The sequence below is a fragment of the Seriola lalandi genome, unplaced genomic scaffold (genome assembly GCF_002814215.2).
Source record: "Seriola lalandi dorsalis isolate HSWRI2012SDOR001 ecotype SW California unplaced genomic scaffold, Sedor1 jcf7180002053931, whole genome shotgun sequence".
In the NCBI taxonomy this organism is placed as follows: Eukaryota; Metazoa; Chordata; class Actinopteri; order Carangiformes; family Carangidae; genus Seriola; species Seriola lalandi.
Genome location: NW_019524484.1, coordinates 240,311 through 268,190, shown reverse-complemented (window position 1 = coordinate 268,190; position 27,880 = coordinate 240,311). Strand labels below are relative to the sequence as shown.

The 27,880-nt window shown below is 40.9% G+C and overlaps 1 protein-coding gene across 1 annotated transcript in view; it reads right to left on the bottom strand.

The window, feature by feature from the left end:
• Positions 1 to 27,547, bottom strand: part of grm2a (glutamate receptor, metabotropic 2a) — a 34,188-nt gene extending 6,641 nt beyond the window's left edge. Inside the window, exons 1-4 of the mRNA XM_023402420.2 lie at positions 26,755 to 27,547; positions 13,570 to 14,309; positions 3,068 to 3,905; positions 220 to 1,283 (exon numbers count right to left, since the gene is read on the bottom strand). Coding sequence (XP_023258188.1) covers positions 220 to 1,283; positions 3,068 to 3,905; positions 13,570 to 14,097 — 2,430 coding nt within the window. The 5' untranslated portion in view covers positions 14,098 to 14,309; positions 26,755 to 27,547. The remainder of the gene's footprint in view (positions 1 to 219; positions 1,284 to 3,067; positions 3,906 to 13,569; positions 14,310 to 26,754) is intronic.
• Positions 27,548 to 27,880: the final 333 nt, after the last annotated feature.

Genomic DNA, 27,880 nt, shown 5'->3' with positions numbered 1-27,880 from the left:
ACATTAGTTTGTGATTTCATGCATATAAAATCCAAATTCAACCCCGGAAGAAGTCATTATCTGCTAGGATGTATTCTGCTTAGATTAGAAGAGCCTAAAGCCATCTGAACAAATAATGCATTACAAATGGTTTCCACAGCATGTACGACATTTAGAGAAGAGTAAAGTAACATTTCATTGATAGGCGAACCTTCCAGTGAGGACCGCAACGTAACTCACCCTGTAATCACTGGCAGTAACGTAGAAAATGGGCTGGAAAGCCAGCCAGATGATGCAGGTGGTGTACATGGTGAACCCGATGAACTTTGCCTCATTGAAGTTCTCGGGGCATTTGCGGGTCTTGAAGGCGTAGACTGTGCAGAGAATAATGAGGATGCAGTTGTAGGTGAGAGACATGAGCATACTGGAGTCCTTGCTGTTACACTTGAGGGTGACCACGTCTCTCCTCTCCGGGCTCACTTCCTTTCTCACACCTGGGGCCTCCACCAGCAGCCAGACCACCACCACCACCAGCTGGCAGGAGATCAGAGCACCACAGATGGCAACCTGGGAGGCCGGGCTAATAAACCGAGGCCGCTGGGCTCCGTCCTTCACCCCGCTGAAGATCCGAGCGATGCGATTGGTCTTGGTTAGGAGGGCTGAGTAGCACACAGCAAAGGAGGTGCCTAAGCCTAGCCGGCGCAGCGTACACACTGCTGTGGAAGGTTTGGCGATATAGATGAAGGTCATGCTATAACACATCAGCACTCCCAGCAGAAGAATGTAGGAGAGCTCACGTCCACTGGCTTTCACTACAGGTGTCTCATTGTGTTTAAGGAAGAGGCCAATGACAAAGAGCGTACACATCATCCCTAGACAGGAAATGGTGACAGGTCCAATGGCCCAGGCATCTTCCCAGCGGATGTACTCCTCAGGCAGGTCGTAACAGCCTGTCAAGTTGGCCAGGGGCCACTGTCCAAAGCTGCAGTCAGCACAGGTGAACTCATCCTGCAAATACTGGTAGGGCTGACAGGGGATACAGATCCAGCAGCACACATCTCCTGGCTGCATACTCTTCACTTCGTTCTTCCTGCAGGGGTCACTACACTGGGAGGTGGGGGCTACCTGGCCGGCCCACGGGATCAGGCTGGTGTTCAGGGTTAGGCTCTGAGCCCAGTAGCCAACCTTACGGTAGACGTAGCGTCCACCCTCTTTGTGATAGTGGAAAATATTGTAACGGCCCAGGCTGTCTCCAAAGGCATCAAAGCGGACCACATTCTCTGTGTCTGGTGGACGAAATGGTGCTGAAGGTGAAAAGAAAAAAAAGAAAGTGTTATTAAATAGCAGGTACACAGGCATCATCGTATGGCAAGTGCAACTATGGTATAAGAACTGTCAAAGTAAAAGCAAACCTATCAATCAACATTAGGTTTGTGACAGTTGGACTCACTTGTTTCAGACTGTGGACTTTACACCATGAACTCATATCTTACAGAGCATGATTTTTTTCAGACAGTCTAGCATTAAATTTATCTCCTTGCTTATTTATATGTCTCTGCTGACATTTTATTTGTCTCGCAGTATACACTGAACAGTGACTGTGACGGGACACAGCTGCAAATTGTCAATTTACATGATGGAGGCCACAGTTTGAGGCGGTTTACTTTGATGGAAAGTCCCTGGACTGAAGACCAGAATGGGAATTCCAGACAGATGGCACATTATATAAAGTAATGTTCAAATTCCTCATAAAAGTCAAGGTTGAAATGAAGCACCAATTTAAAATTTTAGAAGTCACCTATCATTATCTTGATTTTATTAACTTTCTGCATACATGGTTATGAAATAGTGTACTAAGGGCTGAAACCAATGATTATTTTCACTATCGATTATTCTACGGTTATTTTCTCAATTCACTGACTAATTTTATTCATTTTCAGCAATGCTTGTATTATACAGCACACAGTCCAAAACACAAAGACATTTATTTTAATTTACTATGATGTATAGCAAAAAGAAGACAGAAAAAATAAATAAAATCCTCACATTTAGGGATACAAAGCCAAATAAATCTTATTTTTCCTTAATTATGTAAACAAATTAATCTATTGTTAATTTTTTAATTGTCAATTGACTAATAATTTATTTGACTTATCATTTCAGCTGTAGTAAAATTTACATCATTTAATTGTAAAACATATGATAATTTTGCAAGTATAAACAGCCATTATTCTATATTTTAAAATTTGACTTTATTATGCAGCACTTTCAGAATCTAACCTCTTATTTCAAATTATTTGAAAATGTAGAGAAAGACTTAGTAATCCATCTGTTATGTGTGTATTTTCTCCTCATGGTGTTGTAAGGCCTGCAGGGACTGGCTAATTTAAGGCCTCTAATCCAATTTTAAGTCTCTGGATAGTAAAATCCTTTGGGGGTTTTTTTTGTTTTAAATCGTAATCAGCAGAAAAGCGTGGCTGGGTGAGAGCACAGTGATCCACCTCTATATCCCATCAATGAAAATGTTGGTATTTAGTAATGTATTAGTATTAAAATCAAAGGATAAGACAATGCCGCTCATTTATGAACGTGAGATGATTTGAATTGGTGGCTCTATCATTTGTTACACATTGTAGTGTAACAGTGTTGCAGCTTTGTTTCCACAAGCAGAAAACAAATATTCTCTCTGCATCTGAGAGAGGAAGTGATGTTTGTATGTGTTCGAACTGAATAGCCCTCTCTTTACTCACACTTAAATCAAAATGCATGAGAGAAGGAGCCTTCAAGCATGACGGCGTGGAAATTGTTTCATCTTTGCAAATTGAATCATTACAGAGCTTATCTAAAGCTGCAGTGTATAAACATGTAGAATTACTCTCGAACTAATTCAACACTTTATATGAATCTAAATCTAAATTGACATAACCCAATTTGGCAGCATACAGTACTTGCAGAGAGCACTTGGGGAGATTAAATGGGGATTTTTATACAGATGAATAATGAGAAAAAGAAAGCAGCTTTACATCCTGAACATTCATATCTTTTAAGTAACACTGCAATAATATTAGTTCATCAAGATTTTACTCACCTTCAAACTTGACCTTGAGAATGTAGTCCCTGTAAAACTTCCTGCCATTGCCTGGTTTAAGAGCATCGCACACCTTGGTGGAGTTGGGACATAAGGCCTGCCTCATGTTATGTAAGGCAGTAGCCATTGCATAGACAGCATTCACTACAAACATGATCTTGGATTCTGGCTGAAATGGAACCTCACGGAGTGACTGCTTCCCACAGCCCAGATCATGGAGGCTGCACTGGAACTGGTTTTCCCAAAACTCTCTGAACCAGGGATTCCTGGTGTTGTTGTACGGGTGCAGAGCAGTGAAGTACTCGTTAAACTGGGGGATTTGATAGGAGGCCAGTTCAATGGTGAATGCCCCATCTGCCACAGCTTCACTTCCCCTAACCACACTCTCTTGCGCTCCCCAGCCATCACTGGCCACCCAGGTGAAGGTGACGTTCATGCGGTTGGCTGCCACCAGCAGCTCACGGGCGTCTTCGCTGCGCGTGAACAGGATGACCACCTTGGCGTTGGACTTCTGCTGAAGGGAGCGGATCACGTTCTCATAACTCCAGCGGCTCATGGAGCGGCTCACCTTGGCCGAAGTGGCAATGCAGATCTGGCGGGCTCGAGCCTCCTGCTGGAAGGCATCAATCCCAGTCTCACCATAGTCACCTTCTGATGCCACTGTAGACACGTACGTCCAGTTGAAGTAACGCAGGATCTCTGCCATGGCCTTGGCCTGGTAGAAGTCAGGGGGCACGGTGCGGGCGAAGTAATCATAGCGGGTCTTGTCGCTGAGCTTGGCACTGGTGGAAGCATAGCTGATCTGAGGGATTTGGAAGAGTCGCAGCAGGTTGGCCACCTGAAATGGGAAAGACAGCGGAATAATTATATTTGTTACTTGAATCAGTCGTCACACAATAACAGTAAACCCTCATTAAGCGTACTCTATACACACATATGCATGCTATTATGATAAATTAGTGGTAATTAACTTATTACAGTTCACACAAAACATACACCTGACACCTGTGGGAATTGTTTAATTGCTCATCACCAAATAAATTAATGAAACTGGCTACACTACATGTTTATTCCCCAGCAGATGCAATTAGTCTCACCCCATTCAGTCTCTCATTTCTTCACTGGATCCCTGCTGGGCCTTTCACAACTTAACTCTCCTGCTGACTGAGTGCTGAGATGTGTATGTAACAGTTGTGTGGATTGCCCGTCTGCCTCATCTTTCCTGATCTGTAATGCTGTCAACAAAACTATTCCAAAATATGTATGATACAGAGGACCGGGTGGCTACAGGTGTTAGTCACGGTGGATAGAATTTACTGCACTACAAAAAGACGTCTTCAGAGAAGTGGACAGGGAGAGACAGGGAGAGGTCGAGGACAGGGATTGGAAAGTGAAAGGGTGTCGAGGTATCAGAGAAACTTGAAACTTTATGCTTTGTGTGCAGTTGGTTCTGTCGGTGTCATGACACCGCGTGCAGTGTGCAGAAGCAGCAACCGACTAGCTCTTGCTTCAGGCACTTCTGTGGAAGCCTAAGGGGAGCTGGTCTGATCAGTCAAAAGGATGCCAACCTAAATCTGGTTGACTTTAATGCCGGCTCTCACGCCAGCACACTCGTGGCACGGCCTCTTGAATGCCAATGAGTCATTCCTTAGAAAGTCAGAGAGGAAATTCATATTCATGTTCATGCATCCACTCTGAGTTTAATTTATAATTCCTGTTTTGTCATATTGTGGCTGAAGTAAAAGCGATCTGTTGCACACTACAGAGCAGTATAATATCGGTGAATTCCACCTCAGTCTTCTGTCAAGTGCCCTGAACAAATGTAATGCTGTTATCACTAAGGATTACTTCAAATTATGCTAATGCTGTTGTTGGAGAAGACTGCCTAGGTGAACATTTACAAGTAGCTTCAACCTTTCTAAGAAAATATTAGAAAGCCCAGCATCTCTGATGCTCCTTTAATGAACACAATTATTGTCAAGTAGCCAGCAGTGTCTACAAATAGTTATATATGTGTTGGCAGTATAGTTTTGCAATCTCGAGAAAAATGAATCAAATAATTTTGGAATATAGCTGATCATAACGTGATGCAGCATGTGATTGCTGCTTGGATGGTGCCTACTTTGTACATCACAAAAGTGTTGTCAAATGAATAGTAAATGTAATGTCTCACATGCACAAAAACTGTACCCTGGGATTACCAACAGACACACTGGATGAAATTAAGGATCTAGATATATCAAAGATAAACCCAATACACATGTACAGAGGAACAGACATGTGACCGAGGCTTTATTTATTCAAGTGTATCCTCACTGATAAACAGGGCAACACAGTGAGACATTACAGTACATCTAGTGTGATGTGCCTCAATGGATTTTAATCATGCGATCTTTGCTATTCTACAGGATCAGAGCGATGAAGATTAAATGAGCAAATGTCAGTGATTTCCAGACTACTAGATTTATTGGAATTAATGAGCGAACGTCTCATACAAAAACTAAATGCAGCAGCACAATCAAAAGTGACTGGGCCTCGATTTTTTACCACTCCCCCGAACAACGGCATAACACAGGCAACGCAGAACTAATTTACCAGTTCAACATTACAACTATTTCTGACTCATCTGTGAGATAGCAACACATGAGTGAGCATTTTCATATCAGTTCAAAGGTCCTTTTCCCCTGAGAGTGTCAGGTCAGCTGTAGAAGCCCACATTATGCAGCTAATAATCACATTCCACATAAAATCGTCTCTCTCCTTACAGCCCCTCTGAACATGTGGTGAAACAGCCGGCATCAGTGTGCTTGCTCTCTTTGGAAGAAATCCGAGTAAATGATCTAAAGAGTGCAAGTGGCACATAAACATTACCTGATTCATTATTTTTACATCACTCAATTCTTTTTCATTCTATTTAAAAATGCAAAACCCCTTCCCCGTTCAGATAAATTCTCAAAGGGTCGTTTCTATAATTCCTTAATAATTGCATATGAATACCTCTTGGATTTAATTGCATGAACTTTGAGTGGCCTAGATTCACCTATTCTTCACTTTCAAATCCAAAAATATATCACATAACAAAGCATTGAAAAGCATTCAGCTCCATTCCACAAGAGGACATCAGCTCCCTCCATACATGAAAAAGATCAGATGCTAATTGTAGAAACTATAAGTGAAGAATAGAAGAGAATTTTATTTTTATTTACTGACAGAAAATGTTTGGAATCGAAACTAAATGCAGTAGAGAGGAATAAGAGAGGAAATCCCTGACTGCAGATTTTAGTCATTAATATAATCATTATATTACCATGTAACTTTAAATCATCATTAACTCTTTTCCTGGGCTCTTTCAACATGTTTTGGGGCAATAAGTAGAAACAGTGAGAGGTTTTAAATAAGTTAATACCTGCTCATAAAGTTAATACCTACTCATACCTACTGATAGACATTTTTGCTCACTGCAAGGAGTGTGGGCACATTCTGGTTTCCCCTGGTATGTTTTAACACAAAGGCAGTCAGAAAGGCTGAGAGGGTTCCTGTATGGAAGTGAGACTACATGTGCCGTGTTAAGCTGAGGGGCTTAACCATCTCTGAGCACCATAGCAGTCTTTCTAGACAAAGAAGGCACAGAACACATGTAGGTGCATTAACATATCAGCAGATATAAGTGTAAGTTTAGCTACGTACAGTAGTTAGGTAGAAGGACAAGACAAGAGGGATTCAGTCTCAAGCTTTACCTAAAATTGATTTAATACTCAAGCATCTGGTCAAACTTTGTCTGGCATCATTATATTATTTAATAGCTGAAATATTTAACCTGTAACATCAAAACATTGCATCTGGATTGTGTACAGGTACGAAAGTGACAAAAAGAAAATGCGACATTATTCCACCATTCTGCTGAAATTTGGCTATGCTCACAGTAGTGAATGAGTCATTTCTCTGCAGAGCTCTATGCCAGTTTAGTAATCCACTTACGTGTGGCTTATGGAAGGTTGTAAAGCACAGTGCCAGACATGTCTCTGATACAATGGGCTTATTAGAAATCGTTATATAGATGTTCATGTTGTTTATATGAAAAAAAAATAGTTCCTTGAACCTTCCAAAGCCTGTGACTGACACATTGTGAGTGCAGAGACCATCAGTAGATATCAGAAGGCCCATATGGAGCGTATAGGGAAATGGAGTCTACAGGCAAGACAGTGACAGTGTTCTTCTTTTCGATCATTTATGATCTTTTCCATTTCATATACTAATTATTTAGAGTGCAGTGATGCACCCTGCTTTAACCAGGGTGCCCTCTGCCAACTGGCTGCACCAGCACAACGCTTCTCAGTCAAGAATCCCGACTGTAATGGGTTCAAAGGAGCAAAGGAGTCCTAGAGCTTAAGATAGTAAAGGACAAGAAGAGCTTGAGGAATAAGCCACATGACATCAGAAAAGCTAATCCAAAGGAGGGTGAAATGTGCAGTGCATTAAAGGGTTATAAGGCAAGTTTAGATCCTGCAGACATTGTTGTTCAGCAGTTTGTTCTTGGAGGGTGTTGTGTCTTCCTGACTACAGCTGTAGGTTGTAAGGATGCATGTGCATCATTGTCTCTGCTGCTGAACAGTAAATTAATGTAATTACGCATGTGTGTACATGGAAAATTAAAAAGGGAAAACAGCCTATAGTTAGTTTAGTTATGTAGTTAATTTAGTCATTTTTGTCAATTTCATTATTTCACTCACTGACAGTCAATGTCTCACAGTATTAGTTACTGCAACAGGCATTAATATGAAATGTTTTAAGTTTAATTATTCCACTGCTCAAAGGAAATTCAGTAAGATAAGATTTGATCAGTTACATCATATTGATGTAAGTGAGGTAATGAAGTAATGTGAAGTATTGTGATTATGATATATTTTTTTGCGTGATTTTAATGTTGACAGTACTAAAAAGAAAAGCCGTTTTGGACTTTTCTCCATTAAATTTGAAAAGGAGGAGGAGCGTTACAGAAGGGGATTGTGAACACTGACAATCTGACTCCACCCTGTAAAGACTGTGGCTTCACATGCAAAGCAGATCTGATTATCGTAAGACTAAACTGCAAGTGTATTAAATAGTTTCCATCATTTCTCGATTGCCTAGCTGAGGTTTAAGCTGCACTGTGTGGCTTACAGTCTCACACCTTCAGTTACAGGGATCATCCTGCATCAGACAGCATCTTATTTAATTAAGAAAATTAAGAAGTGGCCCAGTGTGGCTTTGTATTGCAGGGTTTGATGCCGAGCAGATTACAGTGAAAGTGGTTGCCACCCAAGCAAAGAGAGCATACAGGACCCAGTAGCTGCATTTTACACAGAGACACAGAGTAACAGGATTGTTCTTTTCAGCTGTCGTATACTGTTTCTATACAGATGGCAGCAGCGAACACCATGAGATGGAATAATTCAGAATGCCCGTTTGAAATGTCAAGACATAGTTGTATAACAAAAAAAGCTATTTATTCATGATGAAAACTTCACAAATTTGTATATCTCAAAAAGATTACCAACATAGTGTTTTAGTAGCCTTTACAAATGCTGGAAGACTAGAATTTACTGGTATGGTCGATGAAAAATTCAGTAGAAATGGAGTTTCTTTCTTAAATATAAGCATTGATGTGTTTGAGATGCAGCACATCTCCAGCACATTTCATGCATTCATTTTGATTTGTGTCTGTTTAACATACTGTTGACTGGATGAGAGGCATTGAAGAGAAAGACATTAACAAGAGAAGGAAGGAATGCAAGAAGAGACACAGCTGGGGCAATAGTCAAATAACAGAGCTGGGGATATACAGGAACACAGAAATACGAGGCTGAGAGAGTGTCCTGGTCCAGCAAATATCAGGCCTACTTTGTAGAGATGTCATGATTTTTTTCTACATGAAAAGCCCATCTGCTCTTCCCAGAAGACTGTCTCAGTGTGCTTCTACAGCAATAACACTGTATTCCCTAAGCAGCAGTCCTTAGCTCCACTCAGTATCACACATACGGCCCACTACAGTGCTCGGAAACACACATGCAAACACATACACGAGCAGCAGACACGCGTGCACGTACAGCACATGTATAGAGTCCAGTTAGAGTATGCACCGTATCATTATTAGTTTATTTCTTCAGATTTAGTTGCCTGGCAACAGCTTTAACAAGGTGGATATATGAACTGTTAGATACCTAGAGCAAGGATGATTTTTGATCAGGTCCAGTCCCCTAATCCCACTGAATAAGATCAATCTCCTTTATGCTGCAATATTTTTTTTTAAATCCCCCAGAGTGATGCAACCATTCAGACTGGGTTTCCATTCATTTTCAATGTCAGTCACTCAGCTTTGATGCATACTTGCTTCCATTCATCTCACTTCCTTCCTCTGTGACTCAGTGCATTAAGTTCATTATCATCATTCATCGTCAGTTATCCAAATATCACAAACCTGCTCATTGTAGCCGGGAAATTAAGTATTAGACCAACGAAAAAAAAATCCACATACTGTACATGACGAACCAAACTTTAGCTGACTTCCTGTCCTATTCTGTCATTCATATCTGATATCAGGAAACACTCATTGAGTTTGCATGATGGACATGATATGTATTGCAACTGCACAAATACTGGGTTCTGCCAAACCACTGAATAATCCAATCACGTGTGAATTATTTACGATTTCGGGAGCACATTCTTTACTTTTACCGATGAATTATGCATTTTTACTGCATGGTTTTACTGATATGTTTCGTCATTATTGTTCTCTCTGGCATGAATTCTGTCATGTGTGTATCCATGTTTAAGTCTCTTGTATGACTCACGTATGCTCCAGAGACTGGCACTGTCTACCTGCAGATGAAGACAGTTCTATAAATAGGGCTGTTTGTGGATGAAAAGAAAAAGTGAGATTCTCGAGCTTGACGAAAGCCCATGAATTTACCTTATTATTCTGCTCACACAGTTTAGTCTGCAAATATCAGGATCTATATCTTTAAATTCCAGCGCGCATCCTTGTGAGTCTTCTCCTCTCTCATTAATCAGTAAAAAAATGACCACATCTCAGACAGTGTGCTAAAATATTCTAATGAATTCACACAGGTGCCATTTCACAATAAGAGTTTTCATCCAAATACCCTGGAACAAGCCACGTTTCTGCTTCCAGACAGTGATTTCTCTGCGCCTCTCTGAAAGATCAGAGTAGGTTATTTTTCATTGTTTGCTGATTGGCTCCAGAAATTTCCTCTGTGTTTCATGCCTGAGAATGAGCATTTAGGGACTAATTCTTCAGTGAACGTATTTAGTAGTATTTGACATTCCAGAGGTGTTGTTCTTCTAATGGACCCTGGTGATTATGATGTTTTGCCTGGGGGATGCTCTCTTACCAGTGACTCATATTTAGCAGCACAGACTGCTGTCGGGGTAACAAAAGTAGAGTCCCTTCCATGTATTAATCAGAAGCCAGCCTGAGGCTAGATGTTCCTGGACTGTAATTGTAGAATATAATACATCTGTGATTAGCCCTCGCCTTCAGGACTCTACTGACTAATAAGGCTAATGTTCCCTCTATGAAGCAGCTATATCCAACTAAAATCCATACGGCAGATGAAGGCTGACAGCATTTTGGAGATCTTTTGTGATTAAAGCATTCCTGCTCTCAGTATGCAAAAATACTACTGGATATTTTGTAGGCTAACACGAATCTTGTCAGTGCTCCAGCTCTTCATGCATGAATAAAGATGCTAAATGTACTCAACATGTCATCACAAGGTCATTACTCACCTTGCACTGATAACCTACTGTTTAGATAGACCTCGGGGAAGATGTTCAAGGCTAAACACTTGAATCACATAAATATTTCTGCAAGTAGATTCATTCAAACTGTCCAGATGGCATCACAGACTTCCCAGTGACTGTTTAAGATACAGGCGTGGATTGTCAAATGGTTTGACGCCATATGATGCCATGTGACTCACTCCATCTCTTTCCCTCCATGATCATATCTGCCTGTCACTGTCTCAGTGTTTCTGTGAAACATGATCTCTCATTTGATCCCTCTTCATCCTCAGTGTGCATGCACACCTCTGCCAAGACACCAGACAGCCCGGCTGCAACCACAGATGGGGAAAACAGGACCTAGCCTGCGCAAGCGTCATAGAACTTCGCCTCCACACTTAACTCAATCTGTGCCCATGTATCGCCAGCATGGCTAGGCCTGCAGCCAGATCCGCCCCCATATCTGCGATTGTCACACCACAACACCAGCAGCACAGCAACATGCTCCTTCATTGTGACAGATTTAGACAGCACTCAGCGTTCTCACAACCTGTCAGTTCGCCATGTTCCACCATGTCGCCATGGCGATCGGGGTCTTTAAACTAATATTGTCAGTTGTCCGGTAAGCGCCTTGCCTTTGGGGTGAAATACACACATCTGACTTAACTGTCTGCCTTTCACACAGCCAGGCTGGTTCACTCAAAGGTCTGGGTGGCTATAGATTATGCACAAACCAGGCAGCTACAAAGGACAGAGACATTGTGTGGAGATGGTATCTGCAGAGCAACAACTAGCAGCAGCACAGACTTTCCACATATTCATATGCCCCAAATGCATATCTTTGTGTATTAATATTGTCCCCAAAACTAACAGGACAGTAGCATGTGTAAACGAACACATCACATAGAAATCTTTTTAAAACATCCGAATAATTCAATAAGGTGCAAGAAAAGCCAGTGTTGTGTGTTATAAAGGACATAATTATGTGATCACGTTAAGAAGTAAGAAATGAAAGTGTGATTTAGAGTTCCAGAGGCGGCGCGTATAGTTGTTTGCCATGATAACATGCTAGCCAAGAGTTGGCACGCCTCATAGCTGAACTGCATTACAATAAAGAGGGTAATTCATGGTGAGAAAGGGAACTGTGTCCTGTGGTGCACTCCTACTGATGAGGAAGATTCAGTGAGAAGCTAGGGCAGACCTCAGACCTCAGGCTTGTAATAGTACATCTATAAATTACCAGAAGACAAGGGCACTCTCTAAGGAGGCGCAGATGCAGGGTTTCACTAAAATTACAGCTCATTCATCAAATCCTTTATTTCCAAACTGTCCTTTTCACCAGGAATCCCTTTTTATAGGTGCTCTGAATTCTCCTCTTACATCATTTCCCGGGGGCTCTCTACCTGTATAATGTATCACTGTACTCTACTGTATGTTTGGCATTGTGTTTGGTCAGCAAGGAAACCAAATCATTTATTTTGGAGCGATAAAAAAAGATGTTTGCAGAGTTCCAGTACGATCAGGGGATATTAAACCTAGCAGACTTTTAATAGTAGCATTTATTCATTTGAATAAAAAAGTAGATGTATCACTTTATTTTCAGCACACAAAATATGGACAGGTTTTTCACAGGCCCACTTTAGAAAACATCTGTATGATAGCAGACAGTGAAGCAGCTATTTACTGTGATCAGTTGGCATATCAGTGCTGACATGTCTACTGCTGCCCACTACAAATCATGACTAAACCAAACGGAGGGATGCCGCCACCACCACCCTATTGGATCCTGACGTGTCCGTTGGGGAGAGCTGTTATTGGCAGATGCTCCTACAGAATCCATGGTTTATCAATTATCTGAAGCCAGTTATTATTTATGGATGGGCAGAAGTGCATCCCTTTCTCCAGATAAGTAGATATCTGGAACATGATGCTGCTTGTCTCAAGTGAGGTGAACCGCACTCTTCAGCCGAGACGGCAGACAGGGTCCTCTGGCTGACTGAGCCAGGGTGATGGGTTTAAGTTAATGCTTTAAGGCGTGTATATTTGTGGATATTTACAAATCTCAGTTCCACGTGACACACTCTCTCCTCTCACAATGACTTGAAATTACACCGATGTGGCAGCCATATTACAGGGGACGATTTGGAGAGCCAATTAGCAGAGCTTTCATCGCATCAGCTTGACTGAGCCGAAAGGAGCACTGCTGCTGAGAGTAATCATGCCGTCACTAGTCATCCTGTCAGCCCGTCCCGAGCGCAACATCTGTAGCATGTCTGCCTCTGACAGGAGCGATGCTGAAGTGTGAATTACCGGGAAAGAGAAAGAGATCTTCTAAATTAGATCATTCGAGCATATGGGCATACAGGTAAACAGATCCTCCTTGCGGAACCAATACTCATTAAGTCCCCCGTGTTAACATCTCGCAAAGGGTAATTGCACATGGTACTTAAGTCTAAATGGACAGTTATATGACCATCCATCACACTCACTCTCCTGCTGGCACTCCCTCCTCTTTCTGTCGCAGGCCAGCAGTAGCCGCTGATGGTTAAATACACCTTTTGTAATTGCACTGTCTGCCATCAGTGTAGCTTTTGAACTCATTTCATGACATGAAACAAAGGTGATGTTCAACAGCAAACTGAAGATTTAAAAATGATTGTATTAGAGATGCAATGTGTTGAGCCCACCCACTCAGTTAGTGTGTTTTCACTAGGTCCTACCTGGATGGAGACATCACTGTAGGAGCCTCCTATGACCCCAGAGATAGCCAGAGGGACGTCGTCGTGGATGGCATAGGAGCCATCGGGGCACGTGTACTCACTGTCATCCACTTTGGTGAGGGAGGCCCTGACAAACTCCAGAGACTGCTCTAGAGCGTAGGTGTCCTTAGAGCAAGTGTCCAGTATATGAGCTCCCAGTCTGATGCCAGGCAGGATGCGCTCATCTTTGTTGATTTCATCTAGTGCCAGCAGCATGGCCTCCAGTCTCTGGATCCCTCTCTGAGCATTGATCTTCCCACAGTCCTCTGCACCCTCACCCTTCTGGTGCACAGGGAACAGGCCGCCTATCATCAAATCTCCATCCAGTGTGATCTCCCTCTTGGAGTCAGTGTTATAACCTACCACAGGCAAACCCTGGGGAGCCTGGGCAAAGAGAGACACACATAAGCACAGCAGGCTGAGGTGGGACAGCCAGAGTGGTCGGGGCAGAGGGCGCACCCCCAACACAGGGGATTTCCCCAATGACATATCCCTGGGCAAAACAAGGTCACTGTCCTGCCTGTGGGTTCTGGTCAGCGTCTGGTCAGCTTTTGATGACGGCTGCTCTGAAGAGAAGAACAGTAAGGCGCAGCAGCACCAGATCTCAAAGCACCAGTGTTTTTATTCTGACAGAGGCCATTTACAGGATCACTGCCATCCTCGCCGTCCTTCTCTTCTTCAGAGTTTTTGTAGATTACAGCCTGCAGATCAAACAGAGAGAAATTCAGTCACAGCCTTTGAGCTGGAGTACAATGAACCCTTTGTCTCACACACGTCGTGTCTGCCAGGGACTGACTCGTCCCATGGAAATATTTGACATCATCTGCACAAGTGAGTGAATATTTGTTCACTCACTTTGATGCTTATTGATGACAGTTGTGATAAGCAGGGCAGAATAAAATAAAGACTGTTCATTTGTTACAGTAGCAGCCACCACACGTGCTATTACTCAGCCAGAGTAAACTCATCAACAAGATGGATCTAACCTGACAAGACATTTCTTTTGTTCTACACAATATATGTAATATATGTTTTTGATATGCAGACAGAATATTAGAAGGGGTACATACTATATATTCTGAACATAATCTACTAATAAAGTGTTGGCCAAAGGTTGAAGACAGAATTCACCATTCGAGCAGAGTTCACTGCGGACAACAAAAACATCCAATAAATGGTTTTCTCATATTTTCAAGCAGCTCGCAGTCAATGAAGCTTAATTTAGAGTGTGTGTGTAATATTTTCAAACTCCTTTTCTCCGCTCCTCCTGTTTCATTGTCTGACCTCATGTTAATTTCCTTCTAAGGCGGATGATTGTACAACTCTTTTATAATCACATGTGCACATGCTCCTGTACACCAAAAGTCTACGGAGACAGCAAATCATGTCCGCAAGGAACATCTTGTCAAATCATATTAAGTACGCACGCACAATTTCTGCGCATCAAAAGCAAAATTCGCACCAATAAAAGGAGTTAGTAAGTATTGAAATCTATTCCAAGCATACACATTTATTTTGCTGCCAATAGACTCAAGTAGTGTGATTTCATCTACAGCTTCATAACACTTCATTTGCTCTGTAGTCTGTCATGTGGTACATTATTTATTTTCAATACGAAGCAGGATGCAACCCTAAAATAATGTGAGCATTCTCTTTCCCAGATAAAACAAAACATGTTAGTGAGACTAATGTGACTCATATGACAGAGTGCATTTGGGGTTTCAATGTTGTTGGAAAAACATCAATTTGGAGTTAAGCTCTGTCCTTGAAATATAAATATACTGTATGTGTTCATTTAAACCAATGATAATACACAATTGATCTGCCAGCTCGAGGTTAGGGTCAGCTGCAAAATGGATACCTTGGAGCAAAAAGAAAGAAAAAAATAAGCACAACTTCTGTGCTGCCGAGTTACTGCAAAATGCAACTGATATCAGAATATACTTGATTGTATTGTATTTTTATTTTATTTTTTTATGTCATGCACATTAAGTGCTGAACCCTTGTGGGTTTACAAGACATCGAAAGTACAGGTGCAGTGGTCAAACGAGTCATTTCATTTCATTACAAAATTACAGGATATTTTACAGCTCGGTCTTAAACAAGCTCCACAAATAAAATCTGCGACAAAAAAAGTTCCCCTTCCGAAGCACATAATCATTTTTTCATAATCATCCAATCAGAAGAAAATGAACATAAATAGAGACATTTTACTATAAAGTACATCCCTTACATCCTCGTAGGCTCACATGACAAACAAAGTCTGTTCTCCTCTGCAGTGGCATTAAACCTGCAGGTCTTTAAGACTAATGGTGATGTTCCTGTATGTAGCTGGGGATATTTTTCTTATGCTTAAATTATCCTCCACATAAGGTTTTACACTGTAGCTATTCTTTATGAGGCAGTAATTTTATAATTTTTCTTTATACCATATATCAACAGACCTTTTTTCTCTGCATGAGAAATATTTTGTTCTTGATCCCCTGATTAATGAAAATAATACTAGTAAAATTAAATGATGAATTGTTCAGATAAAATAAGTATTTCATCTCATCAGCCCAGGGATGGCTGTGCAAAATTACCTAATTAAATATCTCTTTAGTGAGTCTCTGGTCAGACGTTTTCACGTCTATTCCAAAGCCAAAGCATTTGACATTTATGTCCAATGTCTGAAGGTTCCCATCTCATATCTCCACTAATGGCCAGAACTTAAGTGAATTTGTGGACTCCCAAAAAATTTGTGAAACCATAAACACCAGAACCATGGTCAAACACAGGACACACACATGAATTATAGTGTATTATGCTCTACCTGGTGCCTGAGAGAACATTAACAGCTTCTTTAAATGTCATGTCCTCATGATTTGTAGCGATATTCTAATTGGTTGATTTGTAGCCGTATTTCGATTGGTTGGTTTCCAGCTGTATTCTGATTGGTTGGTTGGTTGGTTTGTAGCCGTGTCTTGATTGGACTCCAGGATGAAGTGATTAGATTTTGGTAGTCAAAGGTCATAGGTTAGGGTCACTGTGACCTCACAAAACACAGTTTTCTCTCTGACTATCCTTGAGACGCCAAAGCCCAGATTTAAACCACACGAAACATCTATGGAGAGACCTGAAGATGACAGTTTACAAACACTTCCCATCCAATCTGAGAGAGTTTGAGAGAAGAATCGGATAAACTGCCCAAATCGAGGTGTGCAGAGCTTGAAGAGACTCAGCCAAGAAGAATCAAAGCTGTAACTGCTGCCAAAGGGGCTTTACAAAGTACTAAATTAAGGTCCTGAGAGATTTCAGTTTTTGATTTTTAATAAATGTCTAAAAACATGTTTTCATCTTGTTATTGTGGACTATTGGTTTTAGATTCATGGGCAAAAAATATATCAGTTTAAAATTGAATATACAACACAACATGAAAAAAGTAAATAGCTGGAATCCTGTCTAATAATGGACAAAGGTGAAAGTAGTATTGATCTTCTCATCTAACTCTCAGCATGAAAGCAAATAAATACATTTCCAAAAATATATTGGTCCTTTGTCAGAAATAATAAATTAATAGATCAGTCTAATGAATATTGTGAATGTATTTTTTTTTTTTTTTTTTTATTCGCGGAGTTAAAGCTGATCGGGTCCATGACAACAGAAGAGACACAGGGTTATTGTTGAGTCCCGGTGTCAGTCCCCACAAATCCCAGAGGCTTAATTAAGCAGAGTGTTGAGTGTGAAAGAAGTTTATCAGAGTAAATTATTGAGCCAGAATGATCTGTCTCATATCCATTGTCTCAACAAGTCAAGTGAGCTGACAAGCAGTAATTAACTGTATTGATGAGAGATTATGAAAGCAGAGGAAGGGGATATTAATACTAGTATTTCTTTCTGTCATTTCATAATACTGACTTAACTATGAAAATAACACAAAGCCTTCAACAGGAGTTAGACTGCAGACCCCATTCTTTGGGATTTTTCTCTGTTTCTCTGTTTTTCTCTCTCAGACTATCCTCTCTCTCTCTCTCTCTCCCTCTTGTTTCCATGGAAACTTGCCAGTAGTTGGAGAGGGTGAGGAGGAAGTGGAAGACAGACCAGGACAAGTGGGCCAGTCTGACCATGCATGGTGCAAGGTCCTATGGGAGAGCTGGGAAGCCTGCACTGTGAACTGACCAAACTGATCAGACTTCAGTCACATCTTTTCATGTTCTGCCTTTCAAACGACAGCACAACCCAAATATGACAATAACTGAACGATAGGGGCCTCTGTTTCAGACCACCAGTATATTTATGTGTTGCTTTAGTATCTTATCTTTGATCCGTCAGTACTCTTAGTGGTCCAGCAGTTGTTAGATAAAGCACTGTAGCCTTTGAGATGCTTCTGGTGTAAACACTGCAGTCTTTTAATAAGAAATAAGATGTGACATGTTGCATTACATTTGATGAATTGTCACTGAAACTTAAAAGATCCTTTTTCTTCCATACAAAATAAGTGTGTGGATGTCAGACTTTCCGACTTTGCTCCTTCAGCAGATTGTCAACAAGTTAAAATCCATTGGAACAGCCTGGCATATGGGCCAAGTCACTTCTACTTCCCTTGCATACAAAGGCAACCCCAGACAAGCAAAAGAATACAACTGTGTACAACAAGAACATCTTAGTGTTTGGGGAGTGTATTCTTGCTGTAATGTAGCTCTTCATCGTGTGAAACATTGCCATCATAAATACCCAAATGGCGAAGGAAACTACAAGTCTGAGCTGTGAACTGACTAAATGTGTTTATTTTGAATAGAATTCTGCAGTGAAAAAAGAATGGCGGCAATAACACTGTTAAAGCACTTAAGCACACAGCCTCAAGAGAGAATGGTGACAAAAGGATTTCTGGCTGACGCATTGTCAGTCTCCCTCCTGATCTTGCATTCCCATAGGGGGGCCTCCATCTCACCAGTGGACTCGCTATCTCTCCCTGTCTTTGTTCACTAGGCACTTCAGTATCCAACCTATTATGGCAGCACAGACATTCCTTTTGGAAAACAAACTTTTAAACAAGCTGTCATTACAAAGTCATGTGCAGATTTACCCCTTAAGGCTATTCATTTGAAAATTACACTGAAATGAATAGCTTGACATTTTGGAAAATACACTTGTTTGCATGAGAAATACATTAGAAATACGTGAGAATATTTATACCACTATCATTCTGTGCAGTAAATATGAAGCTGCCAGTAACTGTTTAGCTTAGTGTGCACAAGATTTTTAGAAAATATCTTTCAGCACTTTGGGTACTTTGCAAGAATTGTAGTATGTGACAGGCTATTTCTTGACAAGATTTAGTCACTTCCTGGAGTCCTGCCGCCAGCCAAGAAATAGCATATAACCTCCACATAAAACCACAAGCTGTTCTTTATATACCTCAGTTTTTATGTGGATTAAACAAATGAAATATACCAAGTAATGAGCTTTAGAGGTGCCGGTAGGTGGATTTTGTTACTTTTGGACAGAGCCAGGGTAGCGGATAGATAAGATAAGATAAGTTAACCAGCTGCTGAGCTTCATATTTAGCAAGAGGATGTGAGGTTGATATTATCCCATTCAGATAACTGTCAACAAGACAGCAAATAAGAGTATTATACAATATGTCAAATTTTGCCTTTAACAAATGTTAAGTGTTGCCAGAAGAGCGGTGAAAATATTTTATGGCTGGTGGGTTATCTCAAACCGATGAAAATTCTTGACATGTCACTGGATAGCTGTTGAGTGTTGCTCTGTACGTAACACACTAAATGAATACAATTCCAAAATGCTTTGTGTAAGCATAAATGACAGATGCTAGGAGCAATATTTACACTTTAGATGTAATATCCCACCCAGGATTCTGTCTACACATTAACTTCAAAGAAAAATCATGCCTCTCATTTTTCCTCTCTCCTCCTATACAGCCATCTCTGTTTCCCTCTTCACCAGATGGCCTTTTTAATTCAAGAGCGTAAAGCCTGCCAGCCTCTTACACACTTCAAACCAGACTGTGTGAAGGAATGGGAGGAGTGGATGGGGGCCGAAAAAAATTCCAAGAAAAGATAGCAGATGCGAGAGGGCAGAAAAAAAAAAAAAAAAAAAAAAAAAAAAAAGTACGGCAGTGTGAGCAGCAGTGTAAGAAGGATAAGGGTGGGGTTTGAGAAAGATGCCATCCAGGCTGATTTTTTTTTATGACACTCATTTGTCCCAGGAGTAGAGTGCAGCATTAATATGGTAATATCCCCCCCAGGCGATAACAAGTGTTGAGGAGTGGAGGTCATCTACTGTATATGCAGCACCGAGCCTGGATGAGCAGGTTGGAGATCCCTGTGGAATGACTTGGAGCCTGGCTAAGAGGAAGCAAAGGTAATGGGAGTCAGGCTTCCCTAAAATCACATTTCCAGCTGACAAAGAGAATGGTCCTGGGTCTGGGGGTGGGGGGGGCTTAAGATGGTACACTAATGGGAAAGAGGGCTCAAGAGTACACACACACACACACACACACACACACACACACACACAAACACATTACCAGGCACAAACAATCTATGAAAGTCCAATTCTGGGAGCACCTGTGGCAAGTGAAACTCTTTAGTATACAATTGAATATTTGATATGTGATTGAATTGCTTGGCACACATTAGGATAAGTAGTATTCCTTATTCTCAACAGATAAAAAGACCAAAACCATAGACCTTGTTTTATATCAAAAACACACACCACTGCACGTAGTGACATGTTCTCTCATTACCATGAACATGCACACTGTTGATTCAACAAACGCTGTCCTAGAAGTTCTCACTAAAGCACCAAAATGAACATATAGTGATGGTGGAAAATACTCTGCACTATATACCTCTGTTTGAGTAACATTTGCTCAAACACTACAGACCAGCTGGTTTAGGAAACTACTGAGCCGGTTTCAAATTGAATCTATGTATTTGTTAAGATCCTCAATAATCTACAGCAGGAATGGATCGTCTGGAGCTGAGAAAGGCCATGGGAAGGGAAGTCAGAAAGAATTGAAACACATTGTTGGTTGTGGTCCTTTCATGGGATTTGTCGACAGTAAGAAAAATATATAAAATGGCTCTTATATTAGCTATCACTTAAAGATATGTTTTTATCTTGCTCAACGTTTTGCTAGGTCTAAGACATGAAGAAAAATGCTGATGATTTATATATGAAACAGAGAAAGCAGAAAGTCCTCACATCTGAGAAGCTGGAGGCAGTGATTTTTGGCAATTTTGTTTAATAGTTTTCTTGAAAAGAAATGTGCTGCTCTGGGCAGCATGTCAATGAAAATTAATTGGGTTCAGATGGAAGCGTTTGTTTGGCTTTTAACCTGCTGCCCAACTGGATTTGGATCAACCAATCAGCGTGCTCGACATGCATTTCCGCAGGATGCGTTGCTGAGATTTGGGAGGTGTTAGTTTTAGCTCCTTTGAAAGCCTGTATGACCAACAGTTACCCATAAAAGCTTTCTCTGCATAGGTTTGCAGAGTTGTTTACATACATTTTCACAGAAAAATAATTCCAGTTTAAGACGATTAATCTTGTATTTAACTAAATAGTGGAGTAACTAATAAATCAGGGGTCTTTCTCACTAAATCTTTGTGGAATTTCAGAAATAACGTGGCTACTTAAAACAGGAACACAGGGAGGTGCTTCAGGATCACTGTTTAAAAAACAGATGGCTACTAACATGATCTATAGAAACTGGTGATGGAATACTGAAATGTTGAATGGATTATCTCCGAACACCACTTGTTTGAATCCAGTTCGGTTAATGTCACAAAGAAGATTGACTGGATCGATGATAACCCTGAAGTTACATCAGTAAAACAATTAAACGTCTCCCAAAAACACAACCACTGACCTTTCCTGATAAGGTCATTTATACAATTAGCAATTAGAGAGTGGGAAGGTCCTTGAAGTTTAAATTTCAAGGCATCTTCTGAGTAACAGCTACTGCAATTAAGAAGACATGAATCAATTCAGAGACTCACTGGGTCTTTGTAACAGTTTTCTGTCACACGAGTGTGCTTACAGTCATGTTGGACAGTCGGTAAAAGCAAAACGAAGCTCATATCAGATCCTGATTATCACACAATCCACCTCGTTCTACAGTATGTAAAGAGCTTGCCCCATCTCTCCACGCCAATTGCACTGCCCCTCCCCCCTCATCCATCTCCTCCTCTCTCCACCTGTAAAGGGGGATTCCCTCGTATGTGTTCAACGGTCCCTTGGCCTCCCAGGAGCCCCATTCTGCCTTCCTCATCAAACATTCATCCTCTTTCTTTGTGTCTCAGAGATCATTACTGCCAGGCCTATGATTGGCTCTAACAACGTGATGGATGTATGGTGCTTTTGTTTTAGAGGTTTTTATTGTATCTTTGCATTATTCATCAGCAGCGCGCTGTTAAAAGAAAGGGGCCTGAAGCACCATGATTTTTTGGAAATCATTAGAAGTGCTGTTCCTGGACTAACAATTGATGTCAGTGAGGGTATTTAAGTAACATTATTTTAAATGTAACAAAATGAGAGCTCACATTGTGTTAAGTGTTTTTAAATTTCATTGTTTACATAATTAAAAAAATATATATATATCCCAGAGCAATCAGGATTTTTTTTTAATAGCTGCTTCAACTTAATTTTTCTTCTTGCCCCAGCAAAATGAAAGTTTCATTGCATTCAGAGTAAGTCGTGATATTTTTTGGTGAATAACAGCATGCAAGATTACTCAGGGGTACTTCAATCTTTATTTCATGTCGTTGTGTTTCCTTCTTGTTTTTTTGGTTTCACTTTAACTCAGCTGTTCAGTAACACTCAAATAAATCTGAGAACCTGTGCGTCTGCATTTCTTCTGGCTTGACTGAGAGACTTTTGCAAGCAAAAAGTACCTAAGCATATTCTCTAAAGCCAGCCTGGTCTCAGATCCAAAGTATTTCTCTAAAACATTCTATTATTATAACTAACAACAACCGGTGTTCAAGTTTGCTGATTTGTGTCATCAGGATTGTGTACATTTAATGTCGTCCATTACAATGGACAGTGACATGAAAACATCAGCAAACAACTTGCAACTGTCATTACATTTTGATTCAAATGTTGATAAATCCTGACTGGTGCCAGTGGACAGGTGATTGTCCCTGTGAAGTATGAGACATCAACCTGGTCATCACAGCACAAGGTCTTTTATCCTCATAAGAAATAAAACATGCATATGTGATTTTGACGAGAATATTTTCTCTTTTCTAATAAACATAAATCATAATTGCAATTAAACTTTTTCTTATTTATCTTTGACCTCTCCACATGACTACGTGCCATTTTCTTTCCATCAACAAATGATGCACCATGCTAATTGTTCAAACTAACAAGTTCAAAGTTTTTACATTTTGCAATTGATTTCAGGTAAGAAGCGATCTAACATCTTGATCATCTGGCTCAACTTTCAGTTACACGCTGGTATGTACAATTACTCAATTATCTCAAATCTCTCTGGGAAATGCGAAAACTCCACAGCTATGATCATGTATCACAGGAATGCTTAAAAAAATGAAGAGCTTGAGGTCCAACACTTTGATGCAGTGGTTCCCAACCAGGGGCTCAGGACCTCCACAAGATTAGAGTGCCAATAGAGGAATTAAAACACAAAATATTATTTATTTTTCAGACTTGTCTTTATAGTAGTGTAGTTTTACAATTTCAGGTCCCCAAAAATGACTAAAATGAAACAATGTGTGGCCTCCCCGCATCTCTCCACGTGCACAACTCATAGCCAACCCATGACGAGGGCTTACAATGAAATTGCTTTACTTTAAGGCATCACAAGCAAAAAAAAGGTGGGAAACCGCTGCTTTAATGCATCAATATTTGGTCTCAAAACACTCACAACTTACACTTGTAGGACAATTTAAATGCTCTAATTAACAGATGGTCAGCTGCCACCAATATTAATATTACAACACATCAGCAGCATGAGAAGTAAAGAGAGCTCAGCTTCCCTGACCCCTCTCCTCCACTGACTTGACAGATGTAGTATTTATCAAGAAATCTCTATAAACGTACTGCATGTCTTAACGCCCAAAATATCCTAAATGAAGGGTAAACACCAGTTGATTTGATTCTTTTTGACAGTTTGTGCAAAGTCTGGAAACATGGACATCTCTTGAACAGGGATAGAAAACCTGACATCTACGCTGGATCCACAGATATGAAAATGCTTTGTTTATCGAGCCGGAATAATTTTTATTAATTCCACTTTTTGGAGTACTACTAATCCCTTCAGCATTACTGAAGTCAGAATATATTTTAGCAAGGGCTTGGTCATAGAAGGAATCAACAACAGTTCATTATTACTCACAATGAAAATTATTGACGTAGCTGACCTGGGACTCACCTAGGAACCTCACTTATGTACTCAAAGAATGTAAAACAGGAATGAGTCATTTGCAGTCAGTGCAGCAGTTAATTTTAATCTGAGAGTCATGCACACATCTTTAATTAATGGGAAGCTTCTCTATACTTTCGCTTGAGTAAGTCCGTGTTTAAATCGTTCTACTTGAGTAGAACTATACTGAAGGTAGAGTGCGTGTTCTTAGTTTAATATGTTATTTAACCATTATTTTGTCAAGACTGCATTGTCAGTGAACAGGGGACTGTCTTTGCAGACTCATTCAATTTGAGCTGAAATGCAACTTATACGAAATGTATACTGTACACCCTCAAAAGACACACTGGAATAATTTTTCCTCTCATTCTGTCTGAAATTCGCCCCTGAAATTAGTGGCAGGATTGTGTTTTCAATCATTTCTTATATTTCATGGTCACTTTGCCTTCGCTTCGTACTTCAGAAGCGCACAGTTGTGTCTTACTAACACTGGTGCAGATTTACTATCAGCGTACAGAATACAAATCAGCACAGAAATACCCACATTTTCAATAGTGCAGAGGGACATTAAATATTTAATCATTTAACAGATGTTATAGGCATCAGGTGTACAGTTTAGACCAGACTTTACATGGACGATACTGGCAGACATCCAACTGATACACCTCACTTGCATGTATGTGTGTGTGTGTGTGTGTGTGTGTGTGTGTGTGTGTGTGTGTGTGTGTGTGTGTGTGTGTGTGTGAGTACATGCATGACCATAAGGAAGACTAAGCTGTTAAATTGTCCTTTCTGATAGGACTGGAGGGATTCATCACAGAGGGATGTAATGCTGGTAGCTGTTACAGCCCTTATTTATTATATGTATTATAAGAGGTCTCAGTGACAATGAAGCAAAAGCAGATGTCTCCTAACTTAAAACTAGAAATTTTAGCCCTGCTCTGTGAAATGTAATGATTTGGTAGACAGCCACTTATTGGCCCTAATGTTTACTTAGGGCTATTGGACAACCACATTATGGATCAGAGTAGTAGCTGTAAGGCATCTGGCACCTCTCAAGGCTTTCTAAAGAGGCTTGTTGTAATAATAGACTTTTTTGGACTGGAGGCATTAAGCTTGAGCTGTTACAAGTGAATTATACCTGAGAAAGAGGTTTTGGCTGCTCTTTTGATACAGAGCCTTTTTTGGGGCTTTTTTTTTGTATTGTTCCAAAACTCTTACATGCTGCCACCAGCTCTGGTTGGCCCACACTCAGTGTAATTAACAGCGTTCCCTGTCCTTGTGCGAGCGTGTCCCCTTCAAGTATCAAGTCAAAAGTAATATGTGAGGGACACTGCACGCAGGACTAGGCGGAAGGAGGGAGCACAGGTCAGACAGCCTCATCCACTATCCTGCCACTTTTTCTGTCTTGTGGATTCAGATGATGGCAGTGGAGTATGTTCTTCTTCAGTCAGCCATGACCTGAATAATTTACAGCAATCAACATCTTCAACTGTGAATGCTGGGCTCACATCATTCCACCTCTTAGTCTTAGAGGAGGAGGATCTACTAAAAGAAACGCTTTATTCTGTTATGTAAGAAATTGAGAAACATGCTTGTGATAAACTGATGATCAATTAAACAGTTATTGGTATAGTTTAGTATTTATAATATAATATATATATATGAATAAATGTGTTGACTGAAGTGACACTGCACAGGGGGTTTTCTATTGTGTTTCATCTGCTGAACATGCAGCACAGATGCCCCCTGGGACTGGAGGAAGCATCCACAGTACATTTTGCCTCTCTCAATGACTTTGTCCAGCATTAGCGACGCAGCCTCTAAATATTTGCTCCTGGGGGTATTCATTTATATTCCTCGTGTGTTTAAAAATGAATTTTAAACTCCCGATAATCTGATAATCGAAGAAACTGCACAGAGTGACTCTGTCTGTAGCCCCACATACAGTGTTCTCATGTTAATTTACAACAATATGATGTTAATCTACATTGATGTGGTTCCAACAGTTCGGATCATTAATACGTTCATTTTAATACGAGAGGATGGAAAAGACAGAGATGATACAGTGCATTTTTAAGTGGTTAAGCGAATTAAACTAAAGAAATGCCTCCGAAAAAAGAAAACCAGTAGAAAAAGATGAACCGTGGTTGTGTAGAACATCTTCTTCTCTCCAACACCCTGTGGCACACAAACTAATTCTCAAGTTTTTGAATTTTTCAGTCGACTTTCTCGGTAGTGTTTCGCACTTTCTGTTACACAAAGTGATTTCCCAAATGAGTGAGATTGGAGACATGGCGGTTGGTTTGTACTGCGGCGCCCGTTTAGTAGTTTTTCCAGCAGCCTCACACATGTGGACGGTGGGGCAGCAAGTAGACATTGCTGTATAGCCAGAGATGTAGGGGTGAACAACAAGGAGGCAAAATGTTCTCATCGTGCGGTAAACTATTTCCAGTGTGGCAAAATAATAATAATAATAATAATATTGCCAGAAACAAATTACGCACTAACTGATTCGTTCATCCTTTTCACCCTTTGTTTTTTTTTTTTAGATAAGAACTACAAAGATTTTGTCAACACAATAAAAAAGGAGAGATTAACTCCTCAACAAATTAAAACCTGAACAAACCGGTTTATTTAATCTTCTCAACAAACCAGCTCGTAGGCTGCTGCAGAAGTTCACAACAAAACGCACCTTCAGGCATTTAACGCACAAATCAGCCGAGACAAAAACACACAACATCTCTTACCTGTGCAGGGATCCTCAGTTTCCAGCGCTGCTGTGGGATGAGCGGACTGTGTAAACCCAGCGCAGCAGCATCCTTTGCAGCAGTGTTGATTTGTTGTTTTTTTTAAAGCCTAAAATCAGCGTAGCTGTGAACTGCACTGGAGCAGGATGAATGAAGGAGGCGAGTGTCGCTGGCTGAAGTTTGAGCCCGCGTGCCAGGAGCTGTCCGTGGTGCTGCTGCTGCTGCTGCTGCTGCTGCTGCTGCTGCACAACCCCAGTCTAACGACGAGCCGCTGGATCTTGGAGGTTCAAAAGTCACATTCCCCAAAACGCGCTTAAAACAAATGCAACTGACTTCCACTTCGGTGTACTGGTGGGAAAAGGGCGTTTGACTTTCTTAAGCATCAAGTGTGGAAGAGAAATATCATCAATTTAACCACCAATCTAGGGGGAAAAAAGGCGAGGTTTATGAGTCTGATAGGATGACAGGTGATCTGCTCTGGCGCGCGTGAAAAGAGGGAATTAGACACAAAGTTTAAAATCTACCTGTTACTCGAGTAAAATCTTCAGCATGGCAACAATATTTTCAGCTGACAAAAGCGCTCGCTGCGGATAAGCGCACCAACCTGGGAGAGAGCCTCAACTCTCAGAAGGTTTAGACAGCTGAACAAAGGCGCAGTTGCTTAACGCAAGATCAGTCGTGGAGATGCTCTGCCTCATCGCAACTGCATTACGAAATTAATGTTGTGTAAATTAAAGCATAACGCTACTGACTCTGGTTTCTCTATAGCCGCTTTGAACTGGGTTGAAAGCTGTTGAACTGGATGAGAATATCAATGGGGAGACGGTTTAAGAGTCGCCCCCTATTTGTTCATGCGGTCGGGGGTGGGGGGGGGGGGGGGGGGGGGGCAGTTTGAAGGATTCTTTGGAGACTGCTTATCTTCAGCAGTGGATTTTTTTTTTTTTTTTGGGTGCAGCAAACAAGTTGTGACACGGCACGGGAGAGTGTGAGGTCAGTCCCAGATGGCACAGTGTGGCGCGCAGGGGGACATGCGCTTTGAGGGGGGGGCGCTGCCATTTCTCTGTCCTGCAAAAAGCAGCTTCACATACGCAATGATCGACATCTAAATTTGAATGTTGATACCCCC